Consider the following 20,807-nt stretch of genomic DNA (forward strand, 5'->3'; position numbering starts at 1 on the left):
AAGTTCTTGATTCCTACAGGCTTTCATGTCATTTGCAGTTTAATTCTTTTTTATTTTATTTATTTATTTTTTTTATATATTTTTATATTCCTCAACTGCAATAAAGGGAAACCAAATTCAATTTTTTATTTAAACAGGCATAAATGTGACATGAGGAAAAGAAAAATAATTTCTCAAGATTTGATCTGAGGCAGGCTCTTGAGTATTTGGAGGCTGGATTGACATATACCGTATATTACAGTTGTTTTTTTTTTTATTTCCAGCTGTACCCAATCAAATCAATATTTTAATTTTCAGTTTAAAGGGAATGTATCATTTGTATTTTTTATGGATTAGAGTCAGATACTGAAACATTTTCCTTTTTTCTTATTTGTTTCTATGTTCTGATTTAAATTGTTTTAAATCTCCTTTCTGTACATTATTATGGGGGCTGCTATCTTGCTTGAGCTGTTAACAGCATTTAGTTATCTGCTTTAAAGCAGGACCCATGGACATAGACAACAATAGACTGAAGCTGTCCCATTCAGATGAATTGCAGACGTTACTGAGCATTCTCTGTGACCTTTTCAGAGTTCATTCTTCAGAAATGGGGGTTGCTGTTTTTACTGTACTTATTGCCTGCTCTTAGAAGAAAGGCATTACTGGAAATGATCTGTACACAACAGGAAGTCTCAGCTTAGTTGTAGTCCTAGTGGCCAGAACGAAAACTACAGGATTATTTTAAAATATAGATAGTAAAATGCAAAGTGTGAAAAAACATCACCAAACTGTCTTAAAAAATTTGCTAATTGAAAATCCAGATTCAAACAATGGAAAATCCAGATTCCCTTTAAAAAAGAGTATTCCCCATGTATGTCAAGTAAAGAAATTTTGCAAACATACTCAGAGCCTCATGCTGATGTGATGGTTGATGTTGTGCTGCAATGTCAATATATGGGGTAAAGATACCTCTATAAAAACAATGGGGGAGCTTTATCATAACCTGTGTAGAGAAGGAGTGGTGCAGATGCCCATAACAACCAATCAGCTTACTACTTGTCATGAATTAAAAAGATCTCTGGAATGTGAAAGAATAAATCTGATTAGTTGCTATGGGCTACTGCTCTTCACTGGTTTTATGCCCCCAGAGTGTATCACCAAAAGAGAGTGTATGAGCTGTAAGAAGCATGTTGTGAACAGGGAAGGCCTACATTTAGACAATCAGGAGAAAGCTGGTAGGCTCAGAGACATGTTTGTGAGGGTTAATAGAGGAAAAGCTGTGAGCAGTAGAGACCCCCCCCCCCCCCCCCCCCCAAAAAAAAAAAAAAAAAAAAAACGGGCCAGTGGATCTAAGAATCCTATGGGTATGTTCACACTACAGAATTTGCAGGCGGAAGTCCCAAAAATTCTGCTGCAAGAAAAAAACATTTGTGTAAATGGGTTTTCCATTGACCCATTCATACTGCATAAATTCCAGACCTGCCAAAAGAATGTTCATTCTTTTAAACAAATTTGACTAAGAAATTCCGCTGCAGGACATCCATGGGTTGTCCACACTGCATAAATTCCGGACGCTGGACCTGCCAAAAGAATGTTTATTCTTTCAGCCAAATTCCACACATATGGCACTGCTGTCAATTGCAGACAGAATCTCCGCTTGGAATATATTTGGGTAGAGATTCTGTAGTATTAACATACCATAAGTGATTGAGCACAGGGCACTTTGGGGCCCTTAGATCCTGTGTGCAGATATAAAAAAAATGTTTCGGCTATGTTCACACTACGGAATGTCTCATAGATGGCTATGCATTCTGTGGAGAGTCCGCAGAAAGAATGAACATGTTAATTTTTCTTTGCGGACATGGAAAATGGAATTTCCATGGCAAAAACATCTAGCACGGAATTTCCGCTGTGTGCACAGTGCAGCAAAATCCTGTTGAATTAAACAGGACTCTGCTGCAGCGTAATCTCCATGCCAAATTCCAATGCATGTAAATTCTGATGTGTGAACATGGCCTCAAGAGATTAACCATCAATTTAGCACTTCACCCATTTGGGCTTTATGGCAGAGTGGCTAGAAAGAATCCTTTCCTGAGAATAGACAAAAAAAAATCCTTAAAGAACTGTGAGATTCTCTGGTCTGATAAAACCCATCTTGAACTTTTTGGCCTCAGTCTTAGACGCCATAACACAAACCAGGCACAGTTCATCACCTGCCCAATACTATCCATACCTTGAAGCATTGGGAGGGGGGGGGGGCAGCATCAGGCTGTGGTGGTGATTTTTAGAGGCTAGGATAGTCAGACTTGTCCATCTTAAGGGAAGGCTGAATAAAGGAAAGTACAGAGATATTCTTAACAAAAACCTCATCCAGAGTGTGCTGGACTGGACCCAAGGTTCACTTTCCAAAACGAGACAATGATTATAAGCATACAGCCAAGACAACACAGGAGTGGTTAAAGGACAACACTGTTTATGTTCTTGAGTGGTCCAGCCATAACTTCTTAAATGTCTCAGTCAACTATGGATATCCACTGGTAGATCACCAATTGTCAGCAAAATGGAACCAAAGTAGCATGGAAATGAACAAGAACCACTTTAAATTCAAATCAAATCCCTGTAGAGGCAGAGCGGATATGAATTTTATGGGGGAGAGCCATTAGAGATGCCAGCCTATCAAGAAGTGCCCCTGCATCGTGACCAGTGTAAAGCAGATGGGTGTTACAGTAAAGTGGGCTGTATGGTGGGCATTATGCAGAGTTGACAAGAGAAAGGCCTGGGTGTGCATTATGATTGACAGGTTGACTCCACTAAGCTTCTCTAGCAGCCAATTTTTAGCAAAAGTCCCTTGTCATTTGGGACAGTGAGGTTATAGGAACTAACTATAAGAGGAGGAGGGCACAAATTCAACATGTGCTTGAAGAACTTATGTAATACAAGTTGCTCACTCCTGATCTTTAGAAGCAATAACACTGAATAAAGTCCCCTATATCCAAGGGCTCCACCAAGCTCTCCTTCAGCACATTTAACTTCAGAGTGATTGGGCATGAATGGGGTATTTTTGCTGACTAGTACAGACAATGAGAAGGATACTTTGTAGAAGGTAACTCAGGATTAAGAAGTGATCTCTCTTCATTGTATTTTTTTTTTTATTGCATTCTCAATTCAATTTGCATGAAATACAAAATATTCACAAGCACGATTTGTGTTTAAGGGGGCATGCCCCTGAAAACGCCATCATGTCTAGGGTGTAGAGCTATATCCATAGCTCTACACCCTAGACATGAGGACGTTTTCAGGGGCATGCCCCCTTACACACATATGATTAAGGGAGCATGCCCCTGAAACTTTTCTTTTGAGTATTTGCCTGATAGAATGAGGATATGGGTATACCATACCTGATAGGATGAGGATATGGGTATACCTATGCCTGATAGGATGAGGATATGGGTATACCTATACCTGATAGGATGAATATATGGGTATACCTATGCCTGATAGAATGAGGATATGCGTATACCTATACCTGATAGGATGAATATATGGGTATACCTATGCCTGATAGAATGAGGATATGGGTATACCCATACCTGATAGGATGAATATATGGGTATACCTCTGCCTTTTCTAACAATGTAAACAAAGGAATGCAGCAAAACGTGAATGTGGGAATACAGTCTAAGCAGAGTCTTCTAGATTGTGATAGATTGATGCCTTGTTTGTCATGGATCAGAGTTTTGCACAAGGTTTCTAATTTTTTTTTATCATTCTACATGACTAAATTCTTTCTGTAGTACATTATTTTAGTACAAAGAATGGTAGAAAAACCATACTCATGAATATGTTAGAAAAACAAGTTTGTAGACATAAGGGTGCCAAAATATTGTCTAAAGAGTAAGGATTAGAAACAAAATGTCACACATGCCCGTAACATTCCAGCTCAACCTCATTCTGTTCAAAGTAGCTTACTTGCAATACCAGAAACGATTCATAGACAAGTGTGGCACTGTCTTCCAACTCCTCAAAAGGAGAATATACCAAAGTTTGATATCAAGTAAAGTATAAGAAAACAGTGCCATAGAGTATAGAAAACCAGTGTAAAACAGGTCTCTGGAGAGAATGGTTTAGCAAGCCTTAGGATAAATATGGAAGCAAAAACTTTATGAAGAAAGTATAGAAATATTGTATTTTTGGAGAGGACTAAAAAAGAGAGAGCAATGTATACAGACAAATGACATTCCCACAAGCAGCTGGTTCAACATGAAGATTTATGAAAGAAAACAGCTGTCATTTTACAAGGTGTCATCCATATTTTATCTGAGCACATAATTCCTTAACTAAAGTTAAAAGGATTGTAAATGTATCTTACAGTAAACAAGACTATAGAAATGCTTGCATTAAATTATGTTTTTATAGTGTATCATACTGACAATAACCATCTCTACTTTATTTGTTAGCCCAAGACACTATATCACTTTCTGGCTAACTGGGCCTTTTCAACTTGCCAGTGAAAAGCAAATAATCTGGATTCTACTATCTGCATATAATGTGCACATCTATAATTGGCCAAAAGTCACAGTAATGTACTACATGTTTTATGCTTTTTCTTTCAGATATCGAACATTTGTATCTGAGGATGCAGCTCCCAATACCTTGGTAGCCACAGTGCAGGCGTTCGATCCCGATGGAGACCAAGTCACGTATGAAATATCAGGAGGAAATGGAGAGGGAAACTTTGTTATTGATCCACAGAAAGGTAATCATGGCTTCCAGAGGCAGACACTACAGTGTTTACAGGCTGAGATTGTGTGAACCCGGCTTTTGAACATACTTATTGATTGAACTCTACGTAATTTGCCTGAAATCTATCAGTGTCATAGAGAGCTCGGTGGCAGCTGTCAAGGATGTGTATTTTTTCATTACAGGAAGACTATTGTCCTCATTATAAAAGCTTGTTTTTTAGAACCATATTACATCAAGAAAAATGCAACTCTTTGAATACTGGCTTTAGGACAAATTAATGATATACCTATTATTATCTTATCAGGTCTTATCCGTCTCGGTTCAACTCTTCTTCCACGGCTTCATGGGACAGAGTATATTCTGTATGTCACAGCCACAGATGATAATTCCTCTGGGGGCCCCCACAGCCTCACCAGCACTACCACAGTTATGGTCCGAGTGGATGACATTAATAATAATAAGCCCATATTTTATCAGGTTGGTCACACTATACATTATACAACCTTTTCCCTATTGTTTACACAGTGCACAGTTAGTCCTTATCAATGTATAATGGGTTCAGCATTAGTGATTGTGTGATACATGTACTTTTAAAAGTTTAAAACACTCAAAAAAAGGCATCCCCCCCCCCCCCCCCCCAATTTCCCAAGTGCCAGGAATTTTTCTAGGGCCTTTTACTTTACAAAATATTGTATAGCTGTATTTTGCAGGGGCAGATGTAGATTTTTAAGGGGTGGGATGAAGAAGAGAAGAAGCTCTCTCATTCTGTAGTACAGTTTGCTCTAACATGTTCTTCCTTTGCACTCCTGCTGATTGTCTGTCCCTCTACTGTTATGTGCTGCACCTCAAGTTTTTTCCCCAACATCAAGATCTTTTTTGCAACGCCTATATCTTTCTGGAACTTAAATTTCTTAAAAGACCCTCTTCTAATACCTACATAATTATTTAAAGGGGTACTCCAGTGGAAAAAAAAATGTTTAAATCAGCTGGTGCCAAAAAGTTAAACAGATTTGTTAATTAAAAAGAAAAAGAGTTTTGGGAGCTCTACACACATCAGAAGATATCCTAAACCGAGGATACAGTGATACACATTACCCAATGTGTCAAAATACTAACTACATAACCAAAAAATTGTAACAGTCCTACTAGGTAAAGGATATGCAGTGACAGATTAGATGATGTCTAATAATAGTTCTAAAACAGTTTATCATACAATAAATGATGCTTACTGTGGTGTCTTCCTGCAGGAAGACACCACAGTGAGCATCATTTATTGTATATCAATACATTTATTGTATATCAACAATCTCAGTGTTACAAGTCAATCTCGAGAGATCTAGATTTGCCTTTGTCCACAGTGCACAACATTATCAAGAAGTTTGCAACCCATAGCACTCTAGCTGATCTCCTTGGGCATGGACGGAAGAGAAAAATTTATAAAAGGTGTCAACCCAGGATAGTTCGGATGGTGGATAAGCAGCCCCAAACAAGTTCCAAAGATAATCGAGCTGTCCTCCAGGCTCAGGGGGCATCATTGTCAGCGCAAACTATCCGTCGACATTTAAATGAAATGCTATGGCAGGAGACCCTGGAGGACCCCACTGCTGACATAGAAACATAAAAAAGTAAGAATACATTTTGCCAAATTTAACTTGATTAAGCCAAAATCCTTCTGGGAAAATGTCTTGTGCACAGATGAGACCAAGATAGAGCTTTTTGGTAAAGCACATCATTCTACTGTTTACCGAGATGGAATGAGGCCTACAAAGAAAAGAACAAAGTACCTACAGTGAAATATGGAGGAGGTTCAATGATGTTTTGGGGTTGTTTTGCATCCTCTGGCACTGGGTGCCTTGAATGTGTGCAAGGCATCATGAAATCTGAGGATTACCAACGGATTTTGGGTCGCACTGTACAGCCCAGCGTCAGAAACCTGGGTTTGTGTCCAAGATTTTGGGAATTCCAGCAGGACAATGACCCCAAACATAAATCAAAAAGCACCCAGAAATGGATGGCAACAAAGCTCTGGAGAGTTCTGAAGTGGCCAACAATGAGTCCAGATCTAAATCCCATTGAACACCTGTGAAGAGATCTTAAAATTGCTGTCGGGAAAAGGCACCCTTCCAATAAGAGAGACCTGGAGCAGTTTGCAAAGGGAGAGTGGTCCAACTTTCCGGCTGAGAGATGTAAGAAGCTTATTAATTGTTATAGGAAGCGACTGATTTCAGTTATTTTTTCCAAAGGGTGTGCAACCAAATATTAAGTTAAGGGTGCCAATAATTTTGTCCAGCCCATTTTTGGTGTTTGGTGTGACATTATGTCCAATTTTCTTTTTTTCCTCCCTTTTTTGGTTTAGTTCCAATACACACAAAGGGAATAAACGTGTAGAGCAAAACATGTGTTACTGCAAGAGAAATACTTAATTTTCTTGAAAAATTTCAGGGGTTCCAACATTTACGGCCATGACTGTATAAAGGGCTAATATGCAGCTTTGTAGGGGCTTATATAACTGTTGTATAGGCTGATAGTCCCTAATTAGATCATGTAATTGTTTATTCCTGGTGGATCATGTTAGCCATTATAATGTTTCTTTGTTACCATTTACCTGTATAGTCCCCATTATTTGACTAACTCACTGGTCAGCCATAAGCAGATGTGGTGGCCCAGTATGAGATGGTGTGTCCCCTTACATCTCCTGCCCTGCCAGGCAGAGTCTCTCCATGTCCCCTGGGCCCTTTGCCAGCGGTATTACCTTCGGGTGGTTAAGCCTAAACCAGGCCCTGGTGTCACGGCAAGAAGGGGACTGCACCTAGGTTTATAACGGCTACCCTGCATTGCACCCCGCTTACACCACAACTTTTGGTGTCACCAACAGGAAACGGGTGTGCGCCAAATGCCACAATACCTCCCCCTTAGTATGAACTGTGTCCAATACTATTTGCAAAAATCGCATGCCGATGTGACAGGATTTGTGCCAGAAAGTGTTCGGGACTTTGTCATTGAAATGTGTTTTAACCGCGGCACTTGTGAAATAAAGGGGGCGGTGAAGAAAAGATTGCTGCCCGTTATTTGGAAAACTGCTAAAGTTGCAAAAACTATGTGCAAAATTAGAACAGAAGCCATGTTACATTATCCAGCATTGCCTGTACCTGAATGGGTTAAAGATGCGCCGGAGAAACGCGCAAAAATGTCCCGTCCTGGGCATGGAAATCATGTTGCTGTCTCCATGCCGAAGTGGAACTGTGAAGATCCACCCCTTGTTGCCAGGGGAGTGGAAGTCAGTGCTGCACCACTGTGTCCTTCCGGCCGGAGGCCATTTTCTTGGAGCCCAATATAAAAGGGACCATGCTGCCGGAGCTGCATAGTATATCGGAAGACGCAGAGAAGAGCAACATGACAGAGTGAGTAGAAGCACGTGTGGAGAGTCCCAAGATGGTGCCGGTGGTCTGGCAAGTTGCCGCGGGCACAGTGCAGCTGTTTCAAGAACTGGCTGACAGCCTGCAACATCTTTCCCTCAGGGCCGAGAAGGCCTGCCACCTAGTCCCACTGTCGGAGGGCGACGGGGACTGGCCAGCAACCCCAGAGGAGGACGCATCCGAGTCATCAAGCGCACCTGGGGGTCCTAGGTCAAAATCCTTATGGAAGAATCGGAAGTGAGTACCCAGGCTGAGGCAGCATTTTCTACCCCTCCTTCTACCCTAGCTCTGAGCAAAACCCCAGGCCTCGAAGTCTGTTGTCTGTTCCCCTTCACCACCTTTGTAATTATTCAGCGATGAGCCCAGTTTTATCTGGTATATGAGGGAGCACCTTCTTCCCCTGCCAGGGAAGTCCCATCCTCAGGTCCCTCTGGCCCAGTCCGATAGGGCCAAAAGATAAATTGAAATTGTGGAGGGACTGAGGGCTCAGAGAATGAAGAAGTATGGGCCAAAGCTGCTGCCATTTGAGTTACAACACGTGCAGCAACAAGACACCAAAACCCTGGAGGCCCTGTACATAAGAAAATTGGAGCATCCCCGAGAGAAATGCCACCACATGACGGTGGTGAAGTTTGACAAGGTACGGGGGTTTGGCATCCTTATGGACTGCTGTCATGGAGGAACCATCCTAGTCATTCGACAGCAGTACAGAGGGACTATCTCCCCCCAGCAATGCATTCTCTTGAGGGTGGGGAGATTGGGGAGTACACACCTGTGTAGAGCATGAGAGGAGAGTGGGCAGCTGCGGTGACCCGTCTGAAGAACCCAACACTGATTCTATTTGCTTATTTCCCTTCGGACAACTGGGACGCAGATCCCTTTGGGTTGCTGCCACCGAAAGTTAAAGGTAAAGCCCGAGAGGAGGTCTTCATGCCCGAGGCACCTGCTATGGTTCCAAGATACCTACCAGAGTCATCAGAGGATTTGCCCAGGCCTACTCCTATGGTCAAGGAGGTTTGGCCTAATCAGCGGGCACCAACCGAAGTGCCTCGGCCTACTCCAGCTGTTGTGGAGTTTTGGCCGGTCCAACAGGCACCAACTATTCATCCCCCAGGGGCGCAAGCTTCTGCAGTACAAGTGGTGGTCACTGTGAGTCCGACCATCACAGAGTCCCATTTGACCCACATCTCGTGGAACACACACATCAACCCCATGGAGGGGGCCCAGTCTCATGGTCTTAGATTCATGTCACAATCTAGGAAGCAAACCGACCGGTGAGGCTGGGATTGAAAGATACCATATTGAGGAGCATCTTGTTAATTACCTTTACCACTATGTTTGACAAGACTAACTGAATTTTGTGTGAGAACCCTTTTTGTTGTTACAGGTTACCAGCAATGTTCAAGTACAGCCAGGGCTCAAGTCCTGCAGGAACGCATGGGAATGGAGTTCCCACACTTTTTTCCCAGGACTTGAGCCTTGAGCACAGTGCCTGACGGACTTGTCAAGAGATTTTGTTGCAACCAATTTCGTAAGTGTGTGCCCAGCTCTTAGCCGGGATTCTTCGCCAAGAACTCTATAATGTTCCTGGACTGTAGAGAGGTACATTGGACCTATGTGTACATATTGTTATAGTAATATATTTTTGCTCACTAATTTGCATGAGTAAATACCTGTGTTTATGTACTATAATTGTTATAGTATAATGTAATAAAGTGTATATAACCTGTTTGTATAGTGAAGTCAAAGTATATAGTGTCTTTTGTATCTGGCAATCTGTAAGGGAGGTATCCTGACCTGGTCAGGACAGACGTAGCCACTACCTCACCACCAGTACCATATAAAGATTAAAGTACCACATAAAGTTAAAGGGGTATTCCAGGCCAAAACTTTTTTTTATATATCAACTGGCTCCAGAAAGTTAAACAGATTTGTGTCACGATGCCGGCTGGCAGGTAGTGGATCCTCTGTGCCAGAGAGGGATTGGCGTGGACCGTGCTAGAGGATCGGTTCTAAGTCACTACTGGTTTTCACCAGAGCCCGCCGCAAAGCGGGATGGTCTTGCTGCGGCGGTAGTGACCAGGTCGTATCCCCTAGCAACGGCTCAACCTCTCTGGCTGCTGAAGATAGGCGCGGTACAAGGGAGTAGACAGAAGCAAGGTCGGACGTAGCAGAAGGTCGGGGCAGGCAGCAAGGATCGTAGTCAGGGGCAACGGCAGAAGGTCTGGAATCACAGGCAAGGAACACACAAGGAACGCTTTCACTGGCACTAGGGCAACAAGATCCGGCGAGGGAGTGAAGGGGAAGTGAGGTGATATAGGGAAGTGCACAGGTGTAAACACTAATTGGAACCACTGCACCAATCAGCGGTGCAGTGGCCCTTTAAATCGCAAAGACCCGGCGCGCGCGCGCCCTAGGGAGCGGGGCCGCGCGCGCCGGGACAGAACTGACGGGGAGCGAGTAAGGTACGGGAGCCGGGGTGCGCATCGCGAGCGGGCGCTACCCGCATCGCGAATCGCATCCCGGCCGGAGGTAGTAACGCAGCGCCCCGGGTCCGTGGAACCGACCGGGGCGCTGCAGTGAGGGAAGTGTAGCGAGCGCTCCGGGGAGGAGCGGGGACCCGGAGCGCTCGGCGTAACAATTTGTAAATTACTTCTATTAAATAATCTTAATCCTTCCAATAGTTATTAGCTTCTGAAGTTGAGTTGTTTTCTGTCGAACTACTTTCTGATGACTCATGTCCCGGGAGCTGTGCAGTTCCTATGGGGATATTCTCCCATCATGCACAGCTCTCGGGATGTGACATCATCATTGAGCAGTTAGACAGAAAACTTCAGAAGCTAATAACTATTAGGATTAAGATTTTTTAATAGAAGTAATTTACAAATCTGTTTAACTTTCCAGAGCCAGTTGATATATATAAAAAAAGGTTTTGCCTGAAATACCCCTTTAATTGTTACATAGTTAGTTAGTATGGTTGAAAAAAGACATACGTCCATCAAGTCCAACCAGGGAATTGAAGGGAAGGGTGTAAGGGGATAAGGGAAAGGGATGTAGTTTTATAATTCTGCATAAGCATTAATGTTATTTTGTTCCAGGAATGTATCTAACCCTGTTTTAAAGCTGTTAATTGTTCCTGCTGTGACCAGTTCCTGAGGTAGACCGTTCCATAAATTCACAGTCCTCACGGTAAAGAAGGCGTGTCGCCCCTTTAGACTAAACCTTTTCTTCTCCAGACGGAGGGAGTGACCCCTCGTCCTTTGGGGGGGTTTAACCTGGAACAGTTTTTCTCCATATTTTTTGTATGGGCCATTTATATACTTATATACGTTTATCATATCCCCCCTTAAACGTCTCTTCTCAAGACTAAACAATTGTAACTCCTTTAATCGCTCCTCATAGCTAAGATGTTCCATGCCCCATATTAGTTTAGTCGCACGTCTCTGCACCCTTTCCAACTCAGTAGTGTCCCTTTTATGAACAGGCGACCAAAACTGAACAGCATATTCCAGGTGAGGCCGTACCAATGCTTTATAAAGGGGGAGTGACATAGTTAACTAATACTACATAATGTATATATGTCTTTATCTACATTAAGGCTGTAGCATTTACAGTAATACCAGTCCACAAATGTCTATAATGTCTAATATTTTCTTGTGTCCACGTGCCCAGGATACTTTATTGGCCAGAAGGTATTCCTGTTAACTAACAGCACACTTACAGTAAAATGGTAACACTGATGCCTAATGTTGTCTAGTGATGTATATAGAGTTCTGGGAGGAAGTATGTCCAACCGAGGGACCTTAGTAGCCAAGACATTGGGTAAAAAGCCTCCGGCAGCCCAATCCAAATAAGTCAAGTATATTATTATGTATATTGTCCTATAGTCATATTCCTAAAGCAGTTACTAGGTCTAATAACCCTCACATGTTTTGAGCGTGTAAAGACATTTTATGCTACATGGACTCTTGTGTTCCTGTGTTCATCTACATCAGACCTGGAAATGGACATTGTTTGAAATGCCCCAGGAACTGTCAGGGCCCCTGTAATCATTCTGGTCCTCCGCCCTCCAGGACTGGGCATCGAAGACAACTCTAGTAAAGAGGGGGAGTATGTGGTGGCCCAGTACGGGATGGTGTGTCCCTGTATTTCTCCTGCCCTGTCAGGCAGAGTCTCTCCATGTCCCCAGGACCCCCTTAATGTCTTATCCTCTATGTACATAAGTTGTATAATAAAATGTACTGTTTCTTTAATAGCTGTTACCATGTGTTTGTTACCCTGGAAGCACTAGTGATCAGGTGACCCCCAAAGTGACCCATGGGCTCCTGGCACAGCCCCCCTCTAAATCCAGGGGAGGGGCTGCAATCTCTCTCTTAGCTCATTGCTATTCCTGCTGAGGTCCAGTGCAGTCATCTCTGAGTGTGTCCAGAGCATTGGGGTCCTCTAGCCTAAAGTCTGCAGCCACAAGTCAGCTCAAGTAAGCTCAAAGTCATCTTCATGTCAATTGTCAAGTCAGCCAAGTGAAGTCTTCTATATAGTCACCGTGGCCTGCACTAAAGTGTCTCTACATACATACATTGTCTTCATTGCCCCCGTGCCTAGCTCAGGACCAGCGGTATTACCTTTGGGTGGTTTAGGCTAAACCACACCCTGGCATCAAGACAGGAAGGGGTTAATAACATCTGCCCCTAGGGTTATAACAGCTACCCTGCATTGCACCCAGCTGACACCACACAGACGTCTATGTTTTACAGCTTGCAGCCAAAGAGGTAATTGAAGGCAGGATAGAAAGAGGCAAAGCCAGCACAGGGTGGGTTGCAGGAGTTGTAGCCAGAATAATGCAAAGCAGTTTCAGGACCTTATGTGTAATGTAGCCATTGGCTTGTGTCAGGAGGCAGAACTATCTTTCCTGCGTGCCTTGCCAGATGGAAGGTGACAATGCAGTACGCCTCAGCCAAGAACATAAATAAAATAGAAATCATAGGGCAGGATGGGCAGCCCACTGTGTCCTTAAGGAGATCAGCTGAGTGAGAAAAGGCCAGATTGATTTTGGAGGGGGTTTCCAGCAATTTGAGACACATTAAGGGGCTTTTGCTTTAGGCCAAATCATGACCAAAAAACCCCAACAGAATAAAAAAAAGTGTCTGAAATTTTCAGACTTTTTCTCTCATAAAAAGCCTAATTTTTTGAGGCTCAAAATGAAACACAAAAAACTGTGTGTGAACATAGTCTTAAGGGTAAAAATACTTCTTTGATTTACACAATTTTTTTCTCATTTAGTGTTCAGATTATAACAAAAATGCCTCAGTCCTGGAAAACCAGCCCCCAGGAACATTTGTACTTCAAGTAGAAGCAAAAGATGCTGACTCCGGCATGAATGGCCAAGTAAAATATGGAATTGTGCATAGAGAAGGATCTTTGCCTGCATTTACCATTAATCCAGATACAGGTAACAAGGACAAAAAGTAATTATCACTCAGACAAAAAAAGTTTTATATGTTTAATTTATCTTATTATTGTATACGTGCACCTTGGATATAATAACATTTATTATTAAAACTAAGGCACTACAGCTCTGCAGTATGAGCACCACCATAGAGACTGCATAATACAGATGCTGTCGTATGATGGTTCTGTTTGACACTGTTTTACAGAGGAATTCTTCTCCAAGAACAATGGTCTTGATTTATCATTTGCGTCAAATTGTGAAACTTTTGTGGTTCATTCTTTGGTGTAGTTTTAGTCTTTTGTCATGGTCTAATTTACAAACAGTTGCACGGGTGTTACTAAATTTGTTGCAATGTAAAGGCTTTGGTTTTCTGCAGACTTACCTTTCTAGGTATGCTCGGGAATGGAGTCATTATAAGATAAATTGAAGGCAATGTACAAAAGTCACACAACATAAATTTGTCTAATCTTCATGCAACTTTTCAAAGCTGCCTTTTTTTTTTTTTTTTTTAGAAATGAAAAATGGAATGAAAGGTTCAACTTCGGATAAAAGGGGGAGATTTATCAAAACCTGTCCAGAGGAAAAGTTGCCCAGTTGCCCATAGCAACCAATCAGCTCGCTTTTTTCATTTTTAACAAGGCCTCTGCAAAATGTAAGAAGAAATCTGATTGGTTGCTATGGGCAACTGGGCAACTTTTTCTTTGCACAAGTTTTGATAAATCTCCCCCTAATTGTTTTAGGGATTAACAAATTGCCATAAAATAAGGCGCAGAATTAAAAAAAAAAAGCTTCAAATTAGACATAAAAGGGACTCATACTCAATAGTAAATTACCCCCTAAATCTATTGGAGGCAATAGGTCTTAAAGGAAAGCTGTCACAAGTGTCATCTGCACTAACTAACCAGTGGTACTGGCTGGTAGTGCAGGTGACATTGATTAAAATGATGCCTCCCTCGATCAGATACATTGCTGCCTTGCTGAGTATTTCTTCTTTTTCTGATTATGCTAATTACTGGTTGGGGACTAGGTGGGGTAACAATCTCTCCCTTGGGCACCCTGATGTCAGCGCTGTTCGTTCTCTATGGCTAGAGAAAATGTGCCATTGGTATATTAGTTGGACAACTTTGTGAGTGCAGGGGAACCCCTAACTAACAAAAATGGGTCTGATTAACTATTGCGAACAACATGAGTTTGTTGGGTTTTGCACCTAAATTTTTCACAGTGCACCCAAAAATAGGGGGGGTGTTCTCACAATCTGACCTGTTTACTATGAATTTCACACAAAATCCTGTTAATATATGGCTAGAAATTGCCACAAGGAATAATGGTCAGAACTCTCCTGCCCTGTGGTACCCAATAGTAAAGAGAGTGGAATCATGTAAGTCTGAAACAGCTTTCCACACTTATAAAAACCCAACACTCTCAGTAAATCCAGGCCGATGGTCTCCCCCTATTGCAATTGGAGTCAAAAGCGGTTTAATCCTTTAGCTACTGTGGTCAATGCTGACTGCAGTGATTAATGGTTTAACAGAAGGAAAGGACTCCGTCTTATAGTCAATCTGCAGTCCCTGTGCTGTGATCACTTGTACATGTTCAGTTAGAAATGAGGTGTTAATTTGGGGGTAGCTTAGAGTAGCAAGCTTTTCAGCCCTGGAGCACATTTGTAGTGCTTGTAATTGAGAGGGTGGCACAGATGGTGTAAGTCTCTGACATCTGGGGCACTCCTTAAAGGGAGCAGAAAGGGTAATACCTGCTTCTGGCTCCCCACTTCTATCCCTCACTATCGCAACAGGTTTCAGGACTGAGACCCAATGAGACATGTCAAAATGTTTTACAAATGACAGAAACACTCTAAGCTCTTTGCAGGAGTTCATGATATCGCCATGTGCTCCTTGGCATATATGCATATATAAAGATATACAGTCATGGCCGTCAATGTTGGCACCCCTGAAATGTTTCTAGAAAATTAAGTATTTTTTACAGAAAAGAATTGCAGTAACACATGTTTTGCTATACACATGCTTTTTCCCTTTGTGTGTATTGGAACTAAACCAAAAAAGGGAGGCAAAAAAGCAAATTGGACATAATGTCACACCAAACTCCAAAAATGGGCTGGACAAAATTATTGGCACCATTTCAAAATTGTGGAAAAATAAGATTGTTTCAAGCATTTGATACTCCTTTAAACTCCCCTGGGGCAAGTAACAGGTGTGGGCAATATAAAAATCACACCTGAAAGCAGATAAAAAGGAGAGACGTTCACTTAGTCTTTGCATTGTGTGTCTGTGTGTGCCACACTAAGCATGGACAACAGAAAGAGGAGAAGAGAACTGTCTGAGGACTTGAGAACCAAAATTGTGGAAAAATATCAACAATCTCAAGGTTACAAGTCCATCTCCAGAGATCTAGATTTGCCTTTGTCCACAGTGCGCAACATTATCAAGAAGTTTGCAACCCATAGCACTCCAGCTAATCTCCTTGGGTGTGGACGGAAGAGAAAAATTGATAAAAGGTGTCAACGCAGAATAGTTCGGATGGTGGATAAGCAGCCACAAACAAGTTCCAAAGATATTCAAGCTGTCCTGCAGGCTCAGGGAGCATCATTGTCAGCGCAAGCTATCTGTCAACATTTAAATGAAATGAAATGCTATGGCAGGAGACCCAGGAGGACCCCACTACTGACACAGAAACATAAAAATGCAAGACAAAATTTTGCTAAAATTAACTTGGGTAAGCCAAAGTCCTTCTGGGAAAACATCTTGTGGACAGATGAGATCAAGATAGAGCTTTTTGGTAAAGCACATCATTCTACTGTTTACCGAAATGGAATGAGGCCTACAAAGAAAAGAACACAGTACCTACAGTGAAATATGGTGGAGGTTCAATGATGTTTTGGGGTTGTTTTGCTGCCTCTGGCACTGGGTGCCTTGAATGTGTGCAAGGTATCATGAAATCTGAGGATTACCAATGGATTTTGGGTCGCACTGTACAGCCCAGTGTCAGAAAGCTGGGTTTGCATCCGAGATCTTGGGTCTTCCAGCAGGACAATGACCCCAAACATACGTCAAAAAGCACCCAGAAATGGATGGCAACAAAGCGCTGGAGAGTTCTGAAGTGACCAGCAATGAGTCCAGATCTAAATCCCATTGAACACCTGTGGAGAGATCTTAAAATTGCTGTGGGAAAAGGCGCCCTTCCAATTAGAGAGACCTGGAGCAGTTTTTCCAAAGGGTGTGCAACCAAATATTAAGTTAATTGTGCCAATAATTTTTTCCAGGCCATTTTTGGAGTTTGGTGTGACATTATGACCTATTTGATCCTTTTCCTCCCTTTTTTGGTTTAGTTCCAATACACACAAAGGGGATAAACATGTGTATAGCAAAACGTGTTACTGCAATCCTTTTCTGTGATACTACATTTTCTAGACAAATTTCAGGGGTGCCAACATTTACGGCCATGACTGTATATATATATATATATATATATATATATTTTGTGCCTGCCCGAAGGCAAAGACCTACATTCTGGCTAAGCCAGACTGAACAGGTTACTTTGAGCACATGGCTGTGACTAACTTTCATCTGCATAGAATGAGGTGCTGGCAGACTGCGACTCAACTAGACTAAACCAGATATCCGCCCTGCTTATAAGAAGGATAGGCTATCAAGACTCCACCATCAGGCTCTAGTAAATCCCACTTTAAGGCAAATGGCAAAAGCCTATGGGACCTGTCTCATAAGCACTGCACAGTTTTACCATTAAATGGTGGCAAAGCAGAGAAACACCTTGCACAGTCTATAGGTTTAGGAAACATTATGCATAGACAACTCACAGAACAGAGAGTTGATACAACATTGTGACATCACTGCCAAAATCACTGAGAAACAAAATATTAATATAGAAAACCAAAACTAAAAAATTACTCACTGGCAATTGGGTTTTCACGAACCTGTGACAGCAACAGACATCCCCCCCCCCCCCCCCCCCAATGCTCCCAAACTCCCCACCTCAGGCTGGGAAACCTGAGAAGATAAAAAGGAAACTCTCCATACTTCAGTCCTTCTCAATTAATCAAAGAATGTGAACATCCAGGTATATGGTACTATATGAAGATTATACAGCTCCCATTATTTTCTTTTTTTCTTTTCTTTTGGGGAGGGAAATATGTGGGGTGCTCTTATGGGTTCAAGAAACCCCAGATTCTGTTGAGTAATCACCCTTTTAGCTTTTCAATCATGACAGCACCCCTGTAGAATTAAGGGATGGACCACAGTCTGAAGGACTATGCACTTCTTAGAATTAGGAAAAGTAATTTTTTATTAAATAAAATGTTTATTAAAAGTTTGGGGTGAACTCCAGGTGGAGTTTCTGCAGATCTGGTCAAGAGAAGCATTAGACCCTTTCTGCCCAGGTGGTAGAGACTGCTCTAGTGAAATGGGCCCCAATGGAGTTTGAAACTGCCCTTGTATTTATAGGCTTGATTTATTGCCAGACAAACCCACCTTCTAATTGTAGCCTTACCGGCCCTCTGTTTTTTCCACCATAATGGATGTGGAGATTCGCTGATCTGTGCCAATATTTGTTAGCCCTTAGATCACGTATAAGACCTCACTTTCATGTAGACAATGCAGAGTACAATGTCCTGAGACAGGTTTTGGTGTAAATCTAAACAAAGTTTTATTAATGACTCTATTAGCCAGGATGGTGGTGTGAGGATGGAAATCTGATATATCCTACATTTTACTAAACCTTTACACTGTTGTCATTGTTAGAAGCAAAGTCATTGGAAGGGAGATTTTATGGAAATGGAGTTTATAGTCTTGGAGTGGGGCTCCATTACTGAAAACAATACCAGATGGAGGTCACAATGAGAAACTTTTGATTTACCTGAAGGATGGAATCTTACAGCAGCTGTAATGAACCTCTTTACCCAAGGATGCTCAGTTAGTATGGAATCCAGAAACAAACTCAGATCTGCAATTTAAACTTTTAAGGTGTAAGAGATATTCTTATCCAACCTTCTATGCAAAAAGTTCAGACTAGAGGGACATCAGGGTCAGCTAGTGGATTATAGTTTTTACCAGCAAATTTAAGAAAATTCCTGAATACTCTTAAGTATATATCTTAGGTGACCTTTTTTCCTTCTTGCAAGCATTTTAGAAATTATCTGGTCAGACAAACCACGACTCCTTAATAATTACCTTACTGCAAGAAGTTTGTATGTTCTCCCTGTGTTTGCATGGTTTCCCCTTGCGTACTTCAGTTTCCTCCCACAACTCAAAACCATATTTATTGGTGAATTTAGATTTTAAGTCATCGATCATGTGTAGAGAGGAGCGAACTTTAGAAAAATTTGATTCGGCTGATTTGCCGAATTTTCTGAAAAAATTTGGTTCGGGTCAAATTTTTTACGGCGAATCTATATTAAAAATGGCTATTTCTGGCCTACAGAGAGCCTCAATAGTGGTGTAGAACACTTTACTTTGTTCTTACACGCATATGGAGTGTGCTGGGGTAGTGAAATAATACTGTGAATGACACAACGTGGAGGTGTTGGCAGCATGAGGAGACCATATAGTGACTGAATGACACAGCGTGGAGGTGTTGGCAGCATGAAGAGATCCTATAGTGGCTGAATGACACAGCTTTAATGTGGTTGAAGCATGAGGAGACCATATAGTGGCTGAATTACACAGCTTGGATGTGGCTGAAGCATGAGGAGACCATATAGTGGCTGAATGACACAGCGAGTGCCAGAGCTCTCACTCTTAAAGGGCCAGTGCTCATTTAGTCAAGTGTCTATACCTGCACCCTGGTCCTTAAATATCAGCTCCTCCCTTGGTTCCCTGCCCGATATTTGGTTGTCTAATGCCTTTGTGAAAGTCCTGTGTCTCTGTTACTGTGTACCTCTTCCTTGCTACCTTACCTACCCTGCACCTGCATTTCCTGCCCTGACCTACCTGCCAGTCTCCTTCTGTGCCACGCCACCTCCCAGCTACCTGTTAGGACGACTTGTGCCAGGGGTAGCGACCTAGGTGCCACCTGCCGCAGCAAGACCATCCCGCTTTATGGCAGGCTCTGGCGAAAACCAGTGGCACCTTAGACTCCGCTCCCTGGCACGGCTCACGTCATCATCCACACAGGCCCAGAAGATTCACCATCTGCCGTGACCATAACAGTAAGATCCGGCCATGGATCCTGCTGGGGTGCATTTGCCAGATGTCTCGCATCTGTGCACTGTCGTGGCTCAGCAGTCCTAGCATTTAGCCCATCAGGCACAACTGGATCAACTTTCAGCCATGGTGCAACAGCTCCTTGCCGCACAGCAGCAACAACAGAAGCAGACACCTGTTCCTGAGCCTCCTCCTTTGTCTGCAGCTTGCTCTGGGACGAAACTTTGTCTGTCCTTGCCTTCAAAGTATGATGGAGATCCCAAGCTGTGTGGAGTCTTTGTGACACAGTGTTCTATCCATCTTGAACTCATGAGCATGCTAAAGTGGCGTTTCTGTTCAGTCTACTGTCTGGAAAAGCTTTGTCCCAGGCTACTCCTCTCTGGGATTGTAGAGATCCAGTCTCCTTGAACCTGTCAGCCTTCCTTGCAGAATTCCGCAATGCATTTGAAGAACCCACGCGAGCCTCCTCTGCCGAGACGGCTCAACTGAACCTCTGCCAAGGGAACTCCTCCGTTGGCGACTACGCGGTTCAGTTCCACACTCTTGCCTCTGAACTTTTTTGGAACGATGATGCCTTGTGTGCTACCTTTAAAAAAAAGGACTTTCCTCTCTAATCAAGGATGCACGAGATTCTCCGACTAACCTGAGCGAACTTATCCATTTAGCCACTCAAATTGATGTGCGTTTTGCCGAAAGGCAGGAAGAATTTCTTTTGGAAAAAGAACCTGCTTGAACATGGTGATTACCTCGTCTGGCACCCGTGTTCCAACATCCATGGAGTTTTGATCGCTGTCAGTCTACATTGAACATGGTTAATGTCACCCTCATTGTTCACTTTGTAGCTGCAGCAAGCATCTAGGGCTGGGCGATTGTTAGAGCTACAGCCCTTATTTGTAGCTTCTCTTGAGACAGTTTCTTTAAAGTGTCCTTGTGGTGGCCAAAGCATTTTCCAAAATATGCTGGAGGGTATTCTTTGGTTCTGGGTTCTCCTGTCTCGCGATGTCATCCAAACCCAGTCTTGACAACTTGATCCTTGTCATTTTCCAA

At 42.5% G+C, this 20,807-nt stretch overlaps 1 protein-coding gene across 4 annotated transcripts in view; it reads left to right on the plus strand.

Annotated features, from left to right (window-relative positions):
• The window catches only part of LOC130276377 (neural-cadherin-like), a 161,461-nt gene that overhangs the window by 73,508 nt on the left and 67,146 nt on the right, over window positions 1–20,807 (plus strand). For all 4 annotated transcript variants that reach the window (XM_056525644.1, XM_056525645.1, XM_056525646.1 and 1 more), the window contains 3 exons: window positions 4,593–4,735; window positions 5,027–5,199; window positions 13,419–13,587. In XM_056525644.1, the coding sequence (XP_056381619.1) occupies window positions 4,593–4,735; window positions 5,027–5,199; window positions 13,419–13,587 (485 nt within the window). The remainder of the gene's footprint in view (window positions 1–4,592; window positions 4,736–5,026; window positions 5,200–13,418; window positions 13,588–20,807) is intronic.

This window comes from Hyla sarda, chromosome 6, assembly GCF_029499605.1.
Source record: "Hyla sarda isolate aHylSar1 chromosome 6, aHylSar1.hap1, whole genome shotgun sequence".
NCBI lineage: Eukaryota > Metazoa > Chordata > Amphibia > Anura > Hylidae > Hyla > Hyla sarda.